Source organism: Magnolia sinica, chromosome 3 (assembly GCF_029962835.1).
Source record: "Magnolia sinica isolate HGM2019 chromosome 3, MsV1, whole genome shotgun sequence".
In the NCBI taxonomy this organism is placed as follows: Eukaryota; Viridiplantae; Streptophyta; class Magnoliopsida; order Magnoliales; family Magnoliaceae; genus Magnolia; species Magnolia sinica.
In genome coordinates, this window is record NC_080575.1 from 102,929,441 (window position 1) to 102,944,956 (window position 15,516).

Consider the following 15,516-nt stretch of genomic DNA (forward strand, 5'->3'; position numbering starts at 1 on the left):
TGATTAGATTCATACCGATCATCGACCCTCTTATGATTGATTAAGAGAGAGGTTCATTGATCAACTCGGTTTGAAACCTGCATGGTCCATATCATTCAAGATTACATGATTTATTCAGGATTTTGTCTAATTGGTGTGACCCATCAGATCGATTTGATATTCGGGGTCCCAACATATTTTGACCTCAAAAACCAAATGATCCATGCAGATCTAATCCCACACATCAAGGTGAGCCTATACGATTCTCTACATCAATTTGCAAAAGCAATTGGGCAGAGAATTATCTCTTCACTATATATGCCAAATATATCAATGCAATGACCATACAACTAGTTTGAATTTGAACCATTCATTGCGTAACTATGATAAAACCGATCTAAATGACCAAAAAAAAAAAACTTAAATCACCAACCTAAAAGAGCTTTTCTCCAAGGTCTCTCTCTTAATCCCTTTTAGGGTTCTCTTTAAAAAGAGAACTTCCACCATATCATCCCTTGAGAAGGAAGTTCGGTTGAGATGAGGGAGAGGTTGCAACAGTGGCCCTCTTATCTCTCCTCTTTAAAATTAAATGTTAAATTCAATTAAAAAAATTATTCATAAAAAAAATAAATAAATTGGGTTGTTACATTTTAGTCTCCTAGGAAGGGTAATAACCGAACAAGCATTCAGCACTCGACTCTTCCATCTCTACCATAAGTGTCGTAGGAAGGGTAGTTACGAACAAGCATTCAGCACTCAATACTCTTCCATCTCTACCATAAATGTCGCACATCTAGAGTGGTTTGGACCATAGACGTAGAGGGTCAACACAGAGATGAGCAATAACCCAAAAATCTCATTTGCCAGGGCTTGCTGAATGAACAAACTACAAAGACTCAGCTTCACTGATCTCATCGCCCATTCTCATTATCAAATTGTAAGCAATCATAATGAGTTTTGAGATACTGTCCATTTCGTGGCCCACCATATCAACACTCCCAACTCCTGCCCCCAAGACAACCGGCTTAAACACTACCACCCGATTTCTGATCCAAATATAATTGGGTGCTTTTGACAGGTAACCATCGCTCCATCTACACTTACTAGACTTTGCAAGCGTCAATTTTCTAGCCTTGGATTCTTAGTACCCGTTTGGACACACCATACAAATGTGATTTTGAGGCCTAAACACCAGCAGTTGATGTTGTGAGTTTGAATGCAACTCTGCACACCCCATCGTCTAACATGCAATCTCCAGATGATAACATGTTCACCTCTACACCCATCTGTTGCACAGTTGTGATGGTGTATAAATCAATCCCGGGGATGGGCCATGCACCGTCTGCATCCGCAATAGCTGGACCATGGCCAAAAAAATCCAATGTTGGGGTTTTATTTTTCAGTCGAATGCAGATCAACGCCAGACTTCTCTTCTTAACAGGCTATACAAAAGCCACAAATCAAAATGGTTAATACTTGCCTAGGGCATGGAATATCGAGCAGATGCAACCAATCGACAGTCTGTAATACTGAATCTTGGATCCTACTTGTCGAAATTGAAGACATGGGTGATCCACAATACAACAGTAGGAATGTAAGCCCATTTGAGCACCCGCAGCAACCAGACCGAGCCACCCCATAAATTTGGCCATGACAGTCCATGCTATTCAGGAGATAGGACCTTCCGTTAACGTGGTCTAGCCAAGAAATCAGGTCGGCTTCCAAAGGATTAGCATTGACGCCAAGGATACCTGGTCACAAAATCAACAGACGGATAATAGAAGACGAGACAAAAAAGTTCCAAAGGTATACACACTATGAAAAATGGATATAGATACAAAGAGGGGGCAGGGAGTAGGACTGACTGTAAGAAAGAAAGAAAGAACATATGGAATGAATTACAGAAAAGCCCTAGCTTACCACTCTTTCAGGCAAGGAGAGTGAAAAACAAAACAACAAAGCCTGCTCACATCCCATGTATAATAGAGAAAGAACTTCAACTCACTTGAAAATAAAGCATAGTTGATGCTCAAAAAACAGTCTTCTGAATATCTCTCTCTATTTCCCCTATTACAAACCAAGCAAGTATTACCAAACACCCCCTCTTCTTCTCCTTCTTAGGCCTGGTTGCCCCTCCCACGTCCGCCGCCCATTCTTCCCCTGCCCCGACCATAGCCTCTCCCACCACCTCCCCCTCTTCCTCTTTCATATCCACCACCTGTCAGGTTCAAGATCAAACAAACAGCCACCAAACCATCAACAATGAAATTGGCATGCATGCATTTGTACATAGTAACAGATGATTTTGTATAGAAATGCTCCAATGCAATCAGAGCACCGTAAGTTACAGTGCTCAACAGAATAGGGTAAATTGAATCCGAACCGTTCATGAAGTTTAGAACACATTTCAAAGGCTACCATTCAAAATAAGACTGATTGGATAATCAAATACATCTTAGATTAGGCCTTAATTTTTGTAGCCATCTTTTTTTCGACCCACGGGTCGCATGGTTAGGATTGTGTAACGGTGAATTCTTTAGAATCACAAGCAATCCCAGATTTGAACCTATCAAATAGATGGAACAAATTGTTGGTTAAACCTATTTTTATACAAATGATATTAACCATACAAAAAAGAGGACATTGATCAGATGGTTATCAGAACATGATATTTGCATGGTAGCCTGTGAAATGTGTTTTAGACCAAATGGTCACTCCAGATCAATTGGATGGACTGCTGAAGTGTCCCAACTAGGAGCACTAAAACTCATAGTGCTCTGAGAGCACCGGAGCAGCATTCTAGATTATGTATATATGCATGCATACATTCCCTATAAGATGCTAAAATGTTGGGCTTCTAGACATTATTTATGCAAATGGGTATAGTTCAGATACACTATTTTTTTAGAGATGCGAAGATAATCAAAGTACACTCATTCTAAATTTCTTTTCCAAAAGCTTCTCCACTGCTAAAGATTTGCCATAATGGCTTTTGTAACATTCTTTACCAAAATACACTTTTCTAAAGCTTCTGCTTTGTTAACCTTCCTTCTCTGACCCCCATTAAGCTTTAGCGCATAATACCTACTGGAGAGAAGCTACCCAAATGCCATGGGCCTTGGGCCTTTGTTCTTGACAACATGTCATATGCACAGGACATCCAAGCCACGAAAATGGTCGGGCTCATCAAAAATATCACCCAGAGTGAAAATCAGCCTATTCCACTTATCAGGTAAGACAATGATCTGACCTAACATAAATGTCTCGCCCACATGATGCCCGATTTCCACATAGGAGATCTTGATCATGGGGATAAGCTCATATTGACATGATTCTCACACTAGGGAATCTTCAACCATGGGACACTTTTCTTGGCGCAGATGTCTTACATGTGAATGAAGGTGGGACTATTGAAGGTAGACAGTTTTTTTTTTTTTTTTTTCCGTAACTGTCCATTTTTTTGCCATGAAAATTATAGGGTTAGGGTTTTCTAATTTGGGAGATTTTTTGTTCACAGGCCATCTACAGTGGAGCCCATGACACAATGATCAAATCTTGCACCAGACACCATTTGTACACGTTAAAAATCTCAGGCTACTATGCACACTCTTAGCACTAGGGCATTGTGATGGTTAGAGGTGTGCTATTGTGCATGCTTGTGGGGGCCATACCCATCCATCCACAGGCGCATGTACCAATTTAAAAATGTGCCCAGATTATGAGCTTTATATGAGGAGGAGTACACTGATTAGATCTTCGGGTCAAAAAATTGGGCTACTTTGCACGCAGGTACAACATACAAAACAAATGGACAACCAGAAAAATTGTTTTTAACTGAGTTTACTTTGTATGCTGGGCACAGAGTAAATGGCGTGATTATTGATGCATAAAACCCAAGCTGTTCCAAACAAATGGAAAGTGCAAGTCATGCACACATGTTGCATATTATCAGGTGTCGCTGCAGGAGCATGAGTAGGTCTCACATGCATTTGGAGTTAGCCCCCCCAACTGAGACGAAATGATAGGAGGGAATCACTGGTATTCAGAATAGGGTTTAGATTCTGATCTGACGATTGTTCACCATTTAGTGGTAATTCATCCACCATAAAAGTCATGTGCTGGTATCAGGATCATCCAAATTGTGGGCCACATTCTAGATGGAACATACCTCAAAATCATACTGATCAACCAATCTAACCTTCTAAAACAATGGTTATCAAATGGATGGTTATAATTAAACAGTGACTGGTCCAAGCTCTAAGGGAAAAATCAGATAGTTAGTATCATACGAGCAGTGTACTTTTTGGGTAATGCCCATCCATAATTGGGTCAGTGATTTTGGACTGTCAGGATTGCCTTAAAACCTTGTGACGTGTGTGGTGGAAGTCACCATCATTTCTAAAATGATGGTTAACTATCATAAGAGTCTAGCCCTTGGAATTCATTCCACTTCTCTCTCCTAAATTATAGCAGGTTTTTGATACAGTGTGGGCCCGCTGACCTGCATGATGTCTACCTCATGGAAGTTCCACCCTAGGATTACCACGCGATGCCATTGGATCTGGGGCCATATTCAGTGATCTAAACTGGATTTGGGGTCATATTCGGTGATCTAAACTGTTGATCTATCAAGATGCATAGCCGATTGTGATTGCCTCAAAACCCTTCAAGAATGGAAGAACCTAAATTTCAATCAATGGCCCACAAAACAACAATCAAAGAAACAGTCCATATTTTAAAAAATAAATAAATAAATAAAAACGCACAATGCCTTTGCGCGCAACAGAAGTTCTCTCTCTCTCTCTCTCTCTCTCTCTCTCTCTCTCTCTCTCTCTCTTTCTTTTTTTTTTTTTTTGGTTTTATTTTTAGAAGTGGTATCCCCCATCTACAGTGAGGCCCATCATATAAATGGTCTGTCACTGAAACATGACCCAGAGACAATAGCTATGGTCTTTACATATCCTATAAAAATGTGTTGGCACTTAGCGTGGCAAAACTCACACGAAATCTAAAGCCGAGTAAACATTGCTGCTTGAACTTGAGAGAGTGTTTTTCCATACTCGTCCCTCACATGTACCAATTTGACACCTGTGAAGTAGATCCAAGATGCTCATCAGGCGTCTCCCACAGTTCAGCTTGTTTAAGGTTCACCCATCAGGTAGCCGACAGCTTGTTTAAGGTTCACTCATCAGGTAGCCGACAGCTTGTTTAAGGTTAATCCATCAGGTAGCCAACAGCTTGTTTAAAGTTCACCCATCAGGTAGCCAACCAGGTGGCCAACATATGTATAATTGAAAATGGATGGTTTCAGAAGTTAACCAATGGTCAACATACGATATATACATATAGGCCAAAGGTCCACATGCAATGTACACATGAGCAGGCTATCAGTTGGATGGACCCGCAAGACTTTTGGGCTAAGCAATTTATACAGTGACACCTAAATGATGAGTAGCTAGGATCATGTGCATGTTTATCATATGTTGCCACGTATAGGAAGCACATGTAGGAAAAGTGTATTTGCCCCAAACTTTTGTAGGTATTATGTGCAAAAGCTTAATGGGGTTGCTCGTACTTTTCTAGGTATTATGTGCCAAAGCTTAATGGGTTTTGGGGAAGTGTATTTTAGTAAGCAATTTTGAAAAGGCAATAAATTCTGGATAGTCATTAATAATGAACTGTCAAAGAAATCAAAGTGAGTGTATTTTGATCATTTTCCCTTCTAAATATGTGGGTTTATAATGAGGATGCATGGCACATGCATATATGAATATGACATCTCTGGATGGTATGCACAAAGGACAGAATGCCTCGCTCTATATGTGGATGTACAAGGATACAATCATGCAAGTATATGTATAGTTAACATACAGTAGACATGTCTACCAGTATTTCATGCATGTAGACATGTTATGCGAATGTGTATATGTATATAGGACTGACCACCTATAACAGGTTGTAAACTACAAGTAAAAACCAATTTTTATGCCTCCGTCTTTTGGTTTCCATGTTACCATTTTTCTTTATGGATTTCCAGTTTTACCATGTTTTCAAGGCAAAATGCTTGTAAAAAAAGGAAGTAGATTATGTTAACCTACAACCGGTTTTAGGTGCTGAATTCTTTATCACAGATCAATGATTCTCATCATGTCTGCACGATAAAAACTTCTAAGGAGATGTATGGGTGGGATAATTGATTGCTAAGTGCTTACCACGAGGACCCCAGCCTCTACCTCGTCCGCCTCCACCTCGATTCCAATTCCACCCACCATTCTCTGTCACCGAAAAAGAAAGAGGAGGCAATGTAAACATTTCATATCAGCATTCAACACACCAGTTGGATATATCATCTGGATAAATATAATATTCATGCTATCAATGAAGGACTTGATTTATTCATATTTGTGTTTTCAATTTCTATTTATCTTTCTAAATATGAACCCCAGAAGTATGCAAAATTGGTTTTTTTTTTTTTTTTTTTTTCATTTGTACTGGGAATTCTTTCCTTCCATTGCAGCTCTTTTTCCAGTTTGAATTGAAGTTTTATTATCCGTCCAAAAACAATGTAAAAAAAGGTTTTAAAAATCCTAACTAATGAGATGATTAAACATAACTTATTGTATATCAAATGTTTCTTCAACAAATAAAAGGACAATTGTAAAATAAATATAAGAAGGCCTCGAAATATTAAAATAAGAATACATTTAATTCTGAATGAATCAACAAAACATTCTGACGCTATGGTGCTTGTATCAGGATGTATTGATGATAAAAAACAGTACAAATGATGCATTTTGATACTGTGCCCATGTTGTGAAACGGACAATGTATTCTACCAACCAAAGAACTATTGTGGTCCATTATCAATGCATACCTTGATAGTTGCCATATCCCTGATTATTGCCATAACCCTGGTTGCTGCCGTATCCCTGGTTGCTTCCATATCCCTGGTTGTTGCCATATCCTTGATTTTTGTTGTATCCCTGATTATAGCCATATCCTTGATTGTAGCCATATCCTCCTCTGCCCCAACCCCTTCCTCTTCCTCTACCTCGGCCCCGCCCTCGGCCATATGAATCTATATAACACAACAGAGAAAATCTATTTTAGTTGTTGAGGCATTAAAAAGAGAGAGAGAGAGAGAGAGAGAGAGAGAGAGAGAGAGAATTGAAGAAAAGGAGATTGAAAAGTCAAAAGAGGAAGGAAACAGAAAAAGAAGAAGAACAACTATTTTAAGAAGGGTTTGCACGGGTTAGCGCAAGGAATATCGGTTGCACAAGGTCGTGCAACCAATACACCAATTGCGAGGGATCGCGCAACTGATTTCTGGGCTTACTGGTCATGAATGATCAGAATCAATGAAAGGTGGGTCCCTTGGCACCAAGATCGAGGTTTCGAACGTGTGGAGACTTATAAATACCACATTCCCCCCTTCATTTAGGACATCGAAGATTTTGAGAGAAGTGCAAAGCAGTAGAGAAGACTGAAGGTAGGACTGAAGAGAAGTCCATGGTTTGCGCGGACCTGCGCAAACCATGTTGGTTGCGCGGGTCCGCACAACCAGACTGTCATGCAGTCTATAATGATGAAAGGTTGAAATGCTGCCGGAATGATCAGGCTCCAGTTCCCCTTCTGTCCAAGCTTCAAAAAGAGAAATCAGTTGATGGGATCCACATCATATTCCTCTTAAAGAGATGATCAAATCACGAGTCAAAGTGCTGCCGAATTTAACATCCGGCTTGGACATTTGAACTTTGTCAATTTTTGTATTCTAGATAATTTATCTTAGAATCAAGGGACCCTGAGGATGTAAATGAACTCAAAAGTAATAATACAATGATTGCTCTTGATATACTCTTTCTCTGTTATATTTGAATAAGATAATCTCCCAAATCGAAATGCATTTGTTTTCTTGTCGAAACAAAATGGCGACTCTGCTGGGGATGTATCTTATTTAATATTAACATTAAGAGTATTATAGAACTTTCATTGTAGTTTGGCGTCTTTCTAATGCCAAAATGGCGACTCTCAGTGGGAACATCCTCCCCTTCATCTCTTAGATAAATTATGTTGTTATTCACATAATAATTACAATTTTGTGGTTCATTTTGAAGGTAAAAAGATAAAGTTGCGAACTACAATCAAATGGCAAATCCAGCAATGAAGGTAAACTTTTACTTCACCGCAACTGGATTCATGGTGGAATATGCGCTGGACCAGCCACCGAGGCACGAGACCCAGTCTCCTGTAAACAAAAATGACTCAGCTCGAATAATGGTTGGAGTCGTATCTGCTTCACCTCGAGTACTGGAAGACGACGAGAATTGGACTGTCGTGACATCTCAGAGAAGTAGGGCTCGAAATGCAAGAAGCCTTAGAACGAGTCTGCCTTCACCACGAACCAGGGGACCGATAACACGGAACGCTGCCAGAAAGAATCTCGAATTGGCCCCTCCTGCCATATATCCTGGGCATACGGCCCCACAGTTAGCATCACGTGACTTCCTGGCTCTGATTGCTCCAAAAGTCCGATGGACAAAAGAACAAAAAGGAAAGGCATTACTCATGGGATCACCTGCTTTTATATCATCACGATCAATCAGTTGCAGTGGAAGTATGGGGAAATCGAACAAGACCCCTCTCTTCGTAAGCCCCATCACATCAATATATTCTTATCCCACTCCGAATACAGCTTCATCAGGAAGTGGGGAAGCCACAATACACATGGCCGGAACAGATCAAGGGACTATGCCGACTACAGAAGATGCAAGAATGAAATGGCGCAAGTGCAGAGAACATTAATAGAAGAATGTAGAAATCTCAGAGAGGCCCCGGCAACTCTTGCGCACAACGTAGCCCAGATAGCGGCTCCTCCGATGATGGGCACGATGAACGGACAAGAACATCAACCTGAAGGTTTCCAGCCATGGGGGGCAGGATCGCTTGGATTTGCTCCGGCAATAAGGACAATAACTCAAGAGTAAGTACGGAAAGTTGTTGAGGAAGCCGTCAGGGTGGAAAGGGAACGCGAAAATGTCAGTCGATTTAGATATCGAACACCATACCCGCAGGAAGTAGAAGATGTCCCATTCCCAGTTAACTTCAAGCACCCGGATTTTCAAAAGTTTAATGGAGAGGGATCACCGGAGGAGCATTTGATGCACTTTATTACCAGCATGGGAAATTTCTCCATGATACCACAATACTGCCTACGTTTGTTCGGATCGTCCCTGACAAGTAAAGCGTTCCAATGGTACTCTAGTCTGACTCCAAGATCGAAATGCACGTGGGAGCAGATGCAGGATGCCTTTATGTCAAACTTCTTCTCCTCAGAATGCGATGTCAGCATCACAGAGTTGGCTTCGGTACAACAAAGAGAAGGGGAACCAGTGGAGAAGTTTATTGATAGATGGAAGACGTTGGGAGCCTCGTGCAGACAACTACCGGAAGAAAAAGAACAAGCCAAGATGTGCCTAAACTCCATGGAGACAGGAATTGCGTTCGTGCTAACTAGCGCTGATATTAAAACTTTCCGTGACTTGGCCACCAAAGCCCACGCCTTAGAGCTGATGACTCGTAAAATGCCAGCGTTTCACCACGAAACAGCCAGAAGAGGGCCCAATAAGTTACTTGCAAATACTGTGGACCATGAAAAAAGGAATCAAGAAACAAGGGATTCGAGAGAAAAAAGGACAGAGCGGAAGGAAGAATCAAACCGTCCTAGAAGCAGGTTCACTGGAAAAAGGCCCAGATCACTTAATTCTCACGAAGGATTTGCATTCGATAAAGAAGACGTTGTTCCCATGATGAACCAGTTGTTGAAAGCCGGTACAATAGAATTATCTGCGTCTAAGCGCCCTGAAAATGCAGGAAGATCAAGAGAGAGATTTTTGCTGCTACCATTGTCTGATAGGGCATCCGACAGAAAATTGCTATACATTAAAATGTATAATACAAAGAATGATAAACAAGGGAGAAATAGTGATTGGAAAAGAAAAAGAAAGGGACACAAAGGCGACGGTGAACGTATTGACAGTTTAGGACAGTGCTCGTGGAAGAGTAGAGAAAGAAAGTCGTGAGACGACAAGGAAAGCCGCGGTAATCACGCCACAGTCGGGAAAAAAAATGGCAAGTCCCCCAAGGCAGAAAGTCGGAGCGACAAGGACTGAGGTCATCAAGGATCAGCGTGATAGTGACAAGAAAGAAGAGAAGAATGAAACAGTTAAAGTAACTTATGACGTTGTGAATCATTTGAAAGGTATACCGGCTCGGTTAAGCATTTACGACGCGTTAAAGTTATCAGAAGATTTCAGGTAAAGTTTGATTCAAGCGTTATCCGACCACAATGTTCGAGAAACGTTGCTGGTAGAAATGGAAAATGAAGAACACAAAGAACAGGAAGACTGTATGTTAGTAGTCTCCTTCTCTGACGATGATCTAGCTTGTGATATAGGGCATAATCGGCCCTTGATGATAGTAGGCCATATTCGCGACCAAGAAGTAAAAAGGATTATGCTCGACAATGGATCTGCGATAAACTTATTACCGTTAACAATGTTGAAAAATTTTGGTTACTATCGTTCTGATCTGGGCCCTAGTGGAATGATGATACAGGGCTTTAATCAAGATGGGAAGCGTGCGACAATGACCAAGCTGCGACGACGATGACAACTTTTGTGATGACCACGATGATCGAGGATAGTTTTAGAGAGAAGGGAACTCATATGGATCCTAACCAGACCCTCTCTGATATCGACAAGCGAGATTGGAACGTGGTTCCCTCTTCACGACGCAATTGGAAGCCGGTGGGTGATAACCGGAGCAAGTACTCCTACCCCACACTATTCATTAAAGGATATCCCCATGGCTGGTTTCCCTTAGAGAAGATATTTGGCCGAGCGGGTGCTGTTATGGACATCATGATGCCTAGAGATAGAGATTCAGGGGCTTATCGCGAATTCGCTCTAGTCCGCATGAGCAGCAAAGTGGAACTGGCTAGGGCGGTAGCCAAGCTCCACGGAGTTAGCTACAACGAAAAAAAAAATGCTAGTTCAGAGGGAGCGTTTCGGCCCGGAAACCCTACCGTCAACTTCTCGTCTGAAGCGACCCTCCATTAGAGCATCCAAACCCCTGATCCATCGGCCCGCCCCTCTTGGGCTATCCCTAAGACAGTGCTCCGTCGGAATTTCTTTCAAAGATGCCCTCAAGGGCCCGACCGATTCTAACCCGCCTAACCCACTGCAGAAAGATCCCCTGCCTAATCCTCTGCAAAAGGAACTCCCGGCCTCTCTGAACAGCTCCGGCAACGATGGTAAGACAGACATTCATTCCGACTTCTCTGTATTTATAGATCAAGCAACTTTTGAGAAGAATCGTGCTGAACTGGCCAAATCGGTGGTGATCATAACGGAAGACGGAGCGTTAATACCGGCAGTTAGATCATGGATTAGAGATTGCACAGGCTTTCAATACGGTAATTCCGATATCAAACCATTGGGTTACAACGCCCTGTTGGTGCAAGTCTATCCTGGGCTAAATCCAGATATGTTAACTATGGCAGGGCATTTGCACGTCTTTGGCCCGGTAAAGAAAATCATGGCGCGGGAGTTCTCTGTCTTTGGCAAGGAGAATATTTGGGTTCTCATTTGGGATGTTCCTACGGAGTGCTGGTATGATGAATTTCTCATTCAAGCTGCATCTACTCTAGGATTTCTCCTTGAAATCGATTCTAAGACTCAGCTGGGTGTGGAATTGGGTGTTATCAGGGCTAGAGTTAGAAGAGAAAAAGGCTCTTCCCTCCCGTCTCACGTCCGAGTTAAGATTGCCAACAGGGTCATTTCTCTCCCTGTCCATAAGGAAATTCCCGGTATGATTCACCCAAGATGGGGTGATGTTTGGAGTTCAAGGGTGCCAGTGGAGCAGCAACCAGTGCACATGCGGGAGAACCCTAGTGAAGGAGTACCGGCCCCTTACTCCTGCGGACCACCAGTGCCGACAGATATTAATTCACCTGCAGCAAACTTCTCTCCGGGCGACGTGAGGCCTTTTCAAAGGAGACGTGGCAGCCCCTCATCGCACTCGAAGTCCCGTCTAACACTCGAAATCCCAGGAGCTGGCAAAAATATCGTCTCTGTCTTGAAGAATGAGACACATGTTAGGGACCATCAGATCTCCTCCAACGCAAATGATCATTCTTCGATTCACTCAGCCATAGTCGAGACACGTGGCCATCCGTATCAACGCCTTTCGAGAAATATTTATGACGATACTACTTCAGGCAGGAGATCGCGACACGGGTCGCCCGTACGGCTGATCGACAATAGCAGTGCTGGCCACTTGGAAGTGCAGATGTCAGCTCCTACACTTACTTCTCTCATTGATATCGGGTTTGTTGGCGACCCAAATCCGTTTCTCTCCAGGCAAACGGGGATCCCTTAAACTACCCGAATCTGTCCCTTCTAACCCCAGACCCTTCCTCATTCTGCACCCGATCTTAACCGACATTCCTATCCTAGATGGCTTCACTCTCTCAAATGTCCCTCAGATTTCATCCCACAACCCTTCTCCTTCAATCCAGGCCGACGACATCTCCGGAGGAGATATCTCTGATGACGTGTTGTCTGATTCCATTGACGCCTCTCCCTTCCCTTCAACCCCGGAACATCCACAGTCCAACAGCAGAGACTGGGCGGACCTAGGACCCATCACCTTATTCCAAGAGGAAATCCCCAGGGATGTGATAGTCGCAGAACCTCTCCAGATGTGTTCAGAGATTCCTTATCAGCATGAGGGAGACAACTCATCAATATGCATGGTAGGAAAGAGTAGGGAGGAAATTTACGAAGAAATCCATGAAAAAAAATGGATCCGTGATGCAGTGGGTTGTGTGGGCCAATTGCTAGGCCTCTCTTTTGGGAATCGACCGAAAGACTACATAGGCCTCTTTCAATTCATTGAGAATAGGGGCAGGCCTTTACCCCCGGTTAAGCATCCCGCTAAACAGCTCTCCCGGTCTGTTAGCAACAGAGAACTTCTCCGCCTTCAATCCTCTCCGGCTTTGTCTTCCACATCCTCTGCTCGTAGTGGACGAAAGGGTACTCGGGGCAGATCGGTTCCTGAATGATCATTCTATCTTGGAATGTTAGGGGGGTTGGCTCTAAGCAAAAGCAGAGCCTTATCAAAGGCTCTATCAGGAGAAAAAAGTCGGACATCATTTGTCTTCAGGAAACCAAAGTTCCTTCCTTCTCTACTACGTTACTGGCCACTCTATGGGGCCCTGCGGATGCTCAGTTCGTCTCCTTGGACGCAAAGGGGTCTTCGGGAGGCATCCTCATCGCCTGCACATCCTCTAAGTGGGGATTAGAGGCCTCCTTTTCTGGAACCTTCTCCATCGCGGTTATTCTTCAAGATAAGTTCTCTCCGTTCCGTTGTATCATTACTTCTGTTTACGGTCCTAACGACGACTCTTTAAGGTCTAATTTCTGGGATGAGCTGACTGCAGTTAGACAGTCCTTTTCAGGCCCTTGCTGCTTCGTGGGTGACTTCAATGTCATTCGTTTTGTGGACGAACACTCTCGGAAGAGGCGTTCCACCCCGGCCATGCAAGCCTTCTCTAATTGGATTCAGGATCAGGAACTCGTTGACCTCCCTCTGGATGGTGCCAGATTCACTTGTTTGAACGGCCGAATGTCGCAGACTCAGTCCAGACTTGGCAGATTCCTCCTGTCCACGGATTGGATAGAGGAATTCCCCACCATGTCTCAATCGGCCCTGCCTAGGTCGACTTTCGACCATTGCCCTATTCTCCTCTCGGTCATTGACGCTGATTGGGGTCCTAAGCTTTTCAAATTCAATTCGGCCTGGATCAACATTGTCGGCTTCAAACAATTGATTGCGGAATGGTGGGACTCTTTCCACGTTCATGGTTTCACTGGTCACAACCTTCTCTCTAAATTGAGACTCCTCAAGGAGAAAATTAAAGTCTGGAAGACTAAAGTTCTTAGGAATAGAGAATTTGAATCTGAAAGCTTATTCGCTGAGTTGCACCAGATTGATTCCAGGGTCGAAGGTGATATCCTATCTTCAGAAATATTAGCCAAACGATTTGATCTTCCAGAGCCCTCGAGGATGAAGTAACTTGGAAGATCAAATCGCAGGAGAGGTGGATATCTGAAGGAGACAAGAATACTAAATACTTCCACAGTTTAGCTAACATGAAAGCCCGGGCAAAGGCCATCCACAACATCATGGTTGATGGCAGACAGATTGAGGACAGAGAAGAAATCTCTAAGCTTGTTGTGGATCATTTCTCCTCTCTCCTTTCTTCTGAAGGATGGACAAGACCCCTATTAGATGGGACCCCTTCTCTCTCTCCTCGACTCGGACGCCCTTTCTCTGGAAATTCCGTTCTTGGAAGAAGAGGTTAAATCGGCCCTTGACGCCTTGGAAGGAGACGAATCCCCTGGGCCTGATGGGTTCCCCATGTCTTTCTTTCAGCATTTTTGGGACATTGTTAAATCTGATGTCATGAACTTCTTGTCTAAATTCTACGCCAGAGGTAAGCTATCTAAAGGATTAGGAGCTTCCTTCATCGCCCTTATTCCCAAAGCCGCAGGTGCTTCCTCATTTTCCCAATTCAAGCCCATTAGTTTGATCGGCGGTCCCTACGAAATTCTAGCGAAGATCCTATCTACAAGACTCTCCTCAGTGATGGGCAAACTAATTTCCAAGTACCAAAATGCGTCATAAGAGGTAGACAGATCATTGATGGGGCCCTGATAGCAAACAAAGTTCTTCACACTTGCCATAGATCTGGAAAGAAGAGCGTCTTCTGTAAGCTCGACATTGAGAAGGCCTACGACCACGTCGACTGGGGCTTCCTGCATTACATGTTACTCCGAATGGGTTTTGGCGTTAAATGGAGAACGTGGATTAAGGCCTGCGTTGAATCATCGCATTTCTCCATCCTTCTCAACGGTGTTCCAAAAGGTTTCTTCCCTAGTTCGAGGGGTCTTCGTCAGGGCGACGCCCTCTCTCCCCTTCTCTCGGTTGTTGAGGCCCTCTCTCAGCTGCTGCAAACGGGCCAAAGCTGTCGGCTCTTCCGAGGTATTTCGATGTCGGGCCTTCCTACTCCGATTTCCCATATTCAATTCACTGACGACACGCTTATTATGATCGAAGCAGACTCTAACGCAATCTATAACCTGCACACTACTCTAAGATGCTTCGAGGCAGTCTCTGGCCTGAGAATAAATATGGCCAAATCCAAGATCTTTGGGGTCAATGTGTCGGAGATTGACCTGAATCGGTACGCTGATCTCCTCGGTTGCTTGCCTGCCTCGTTCCCGACGCTGTTCGTTGGTCTACCGCCAGCTATCGGGGCCCCGCCGTCTTCGATGTGGGACAAGGTCGTTGACAAATTTCAAAAGATGCTGGCCAGATGGAAATGCAGATATCTATCTATGGGAGGTAGGCTCACTATCATCAAAGCTGCCCGATCCAACATTCCTACCTACTTCATGTCTCTCCTCATCTGCC

At 43.3% G+C, this 15,516-nt stretch overlaps 1 protein-coding gene across 2 annotated transcripts in view; it reads right to left on the minus strand.

Annotated features, from left to right (window-relative positions):
* Window positions 1–1,766: 1,766 nt before the first annotated feature.
* The window catches only part of LOC131240481 (uncharacterized), a 32,744-nt gene continuing 18,994 nt past the window's right edge, over window positions 1,767–15,516 (minus strand). Inside the window, exons 6-8 of one of the 2 annotated variants that reach the window (XM_058238737.1) lie at window positions 6,854–7,057; window positions 6,192–6,254; window positions 1,767–2,197 (exon numbers count right to left, since the gene is read on the minus strand). In XM_058238737.1, the coding sequence (XP_058094720.1) occupies window positions 2,097–2,197; window positions 6,192–6,254; window positions 6,854–7,057 (368 nt within the window). In that variant the 3' untranslated portion in view covers window positions 1,767–2,096. The remainder of the gene's footprint in view (window positions 2,198–6,191; window positions 6,255–6,853; window positions 7,058–15,516) is intronic. The other variant, XM_058238738.1, reaches the window with a different exon arrangement.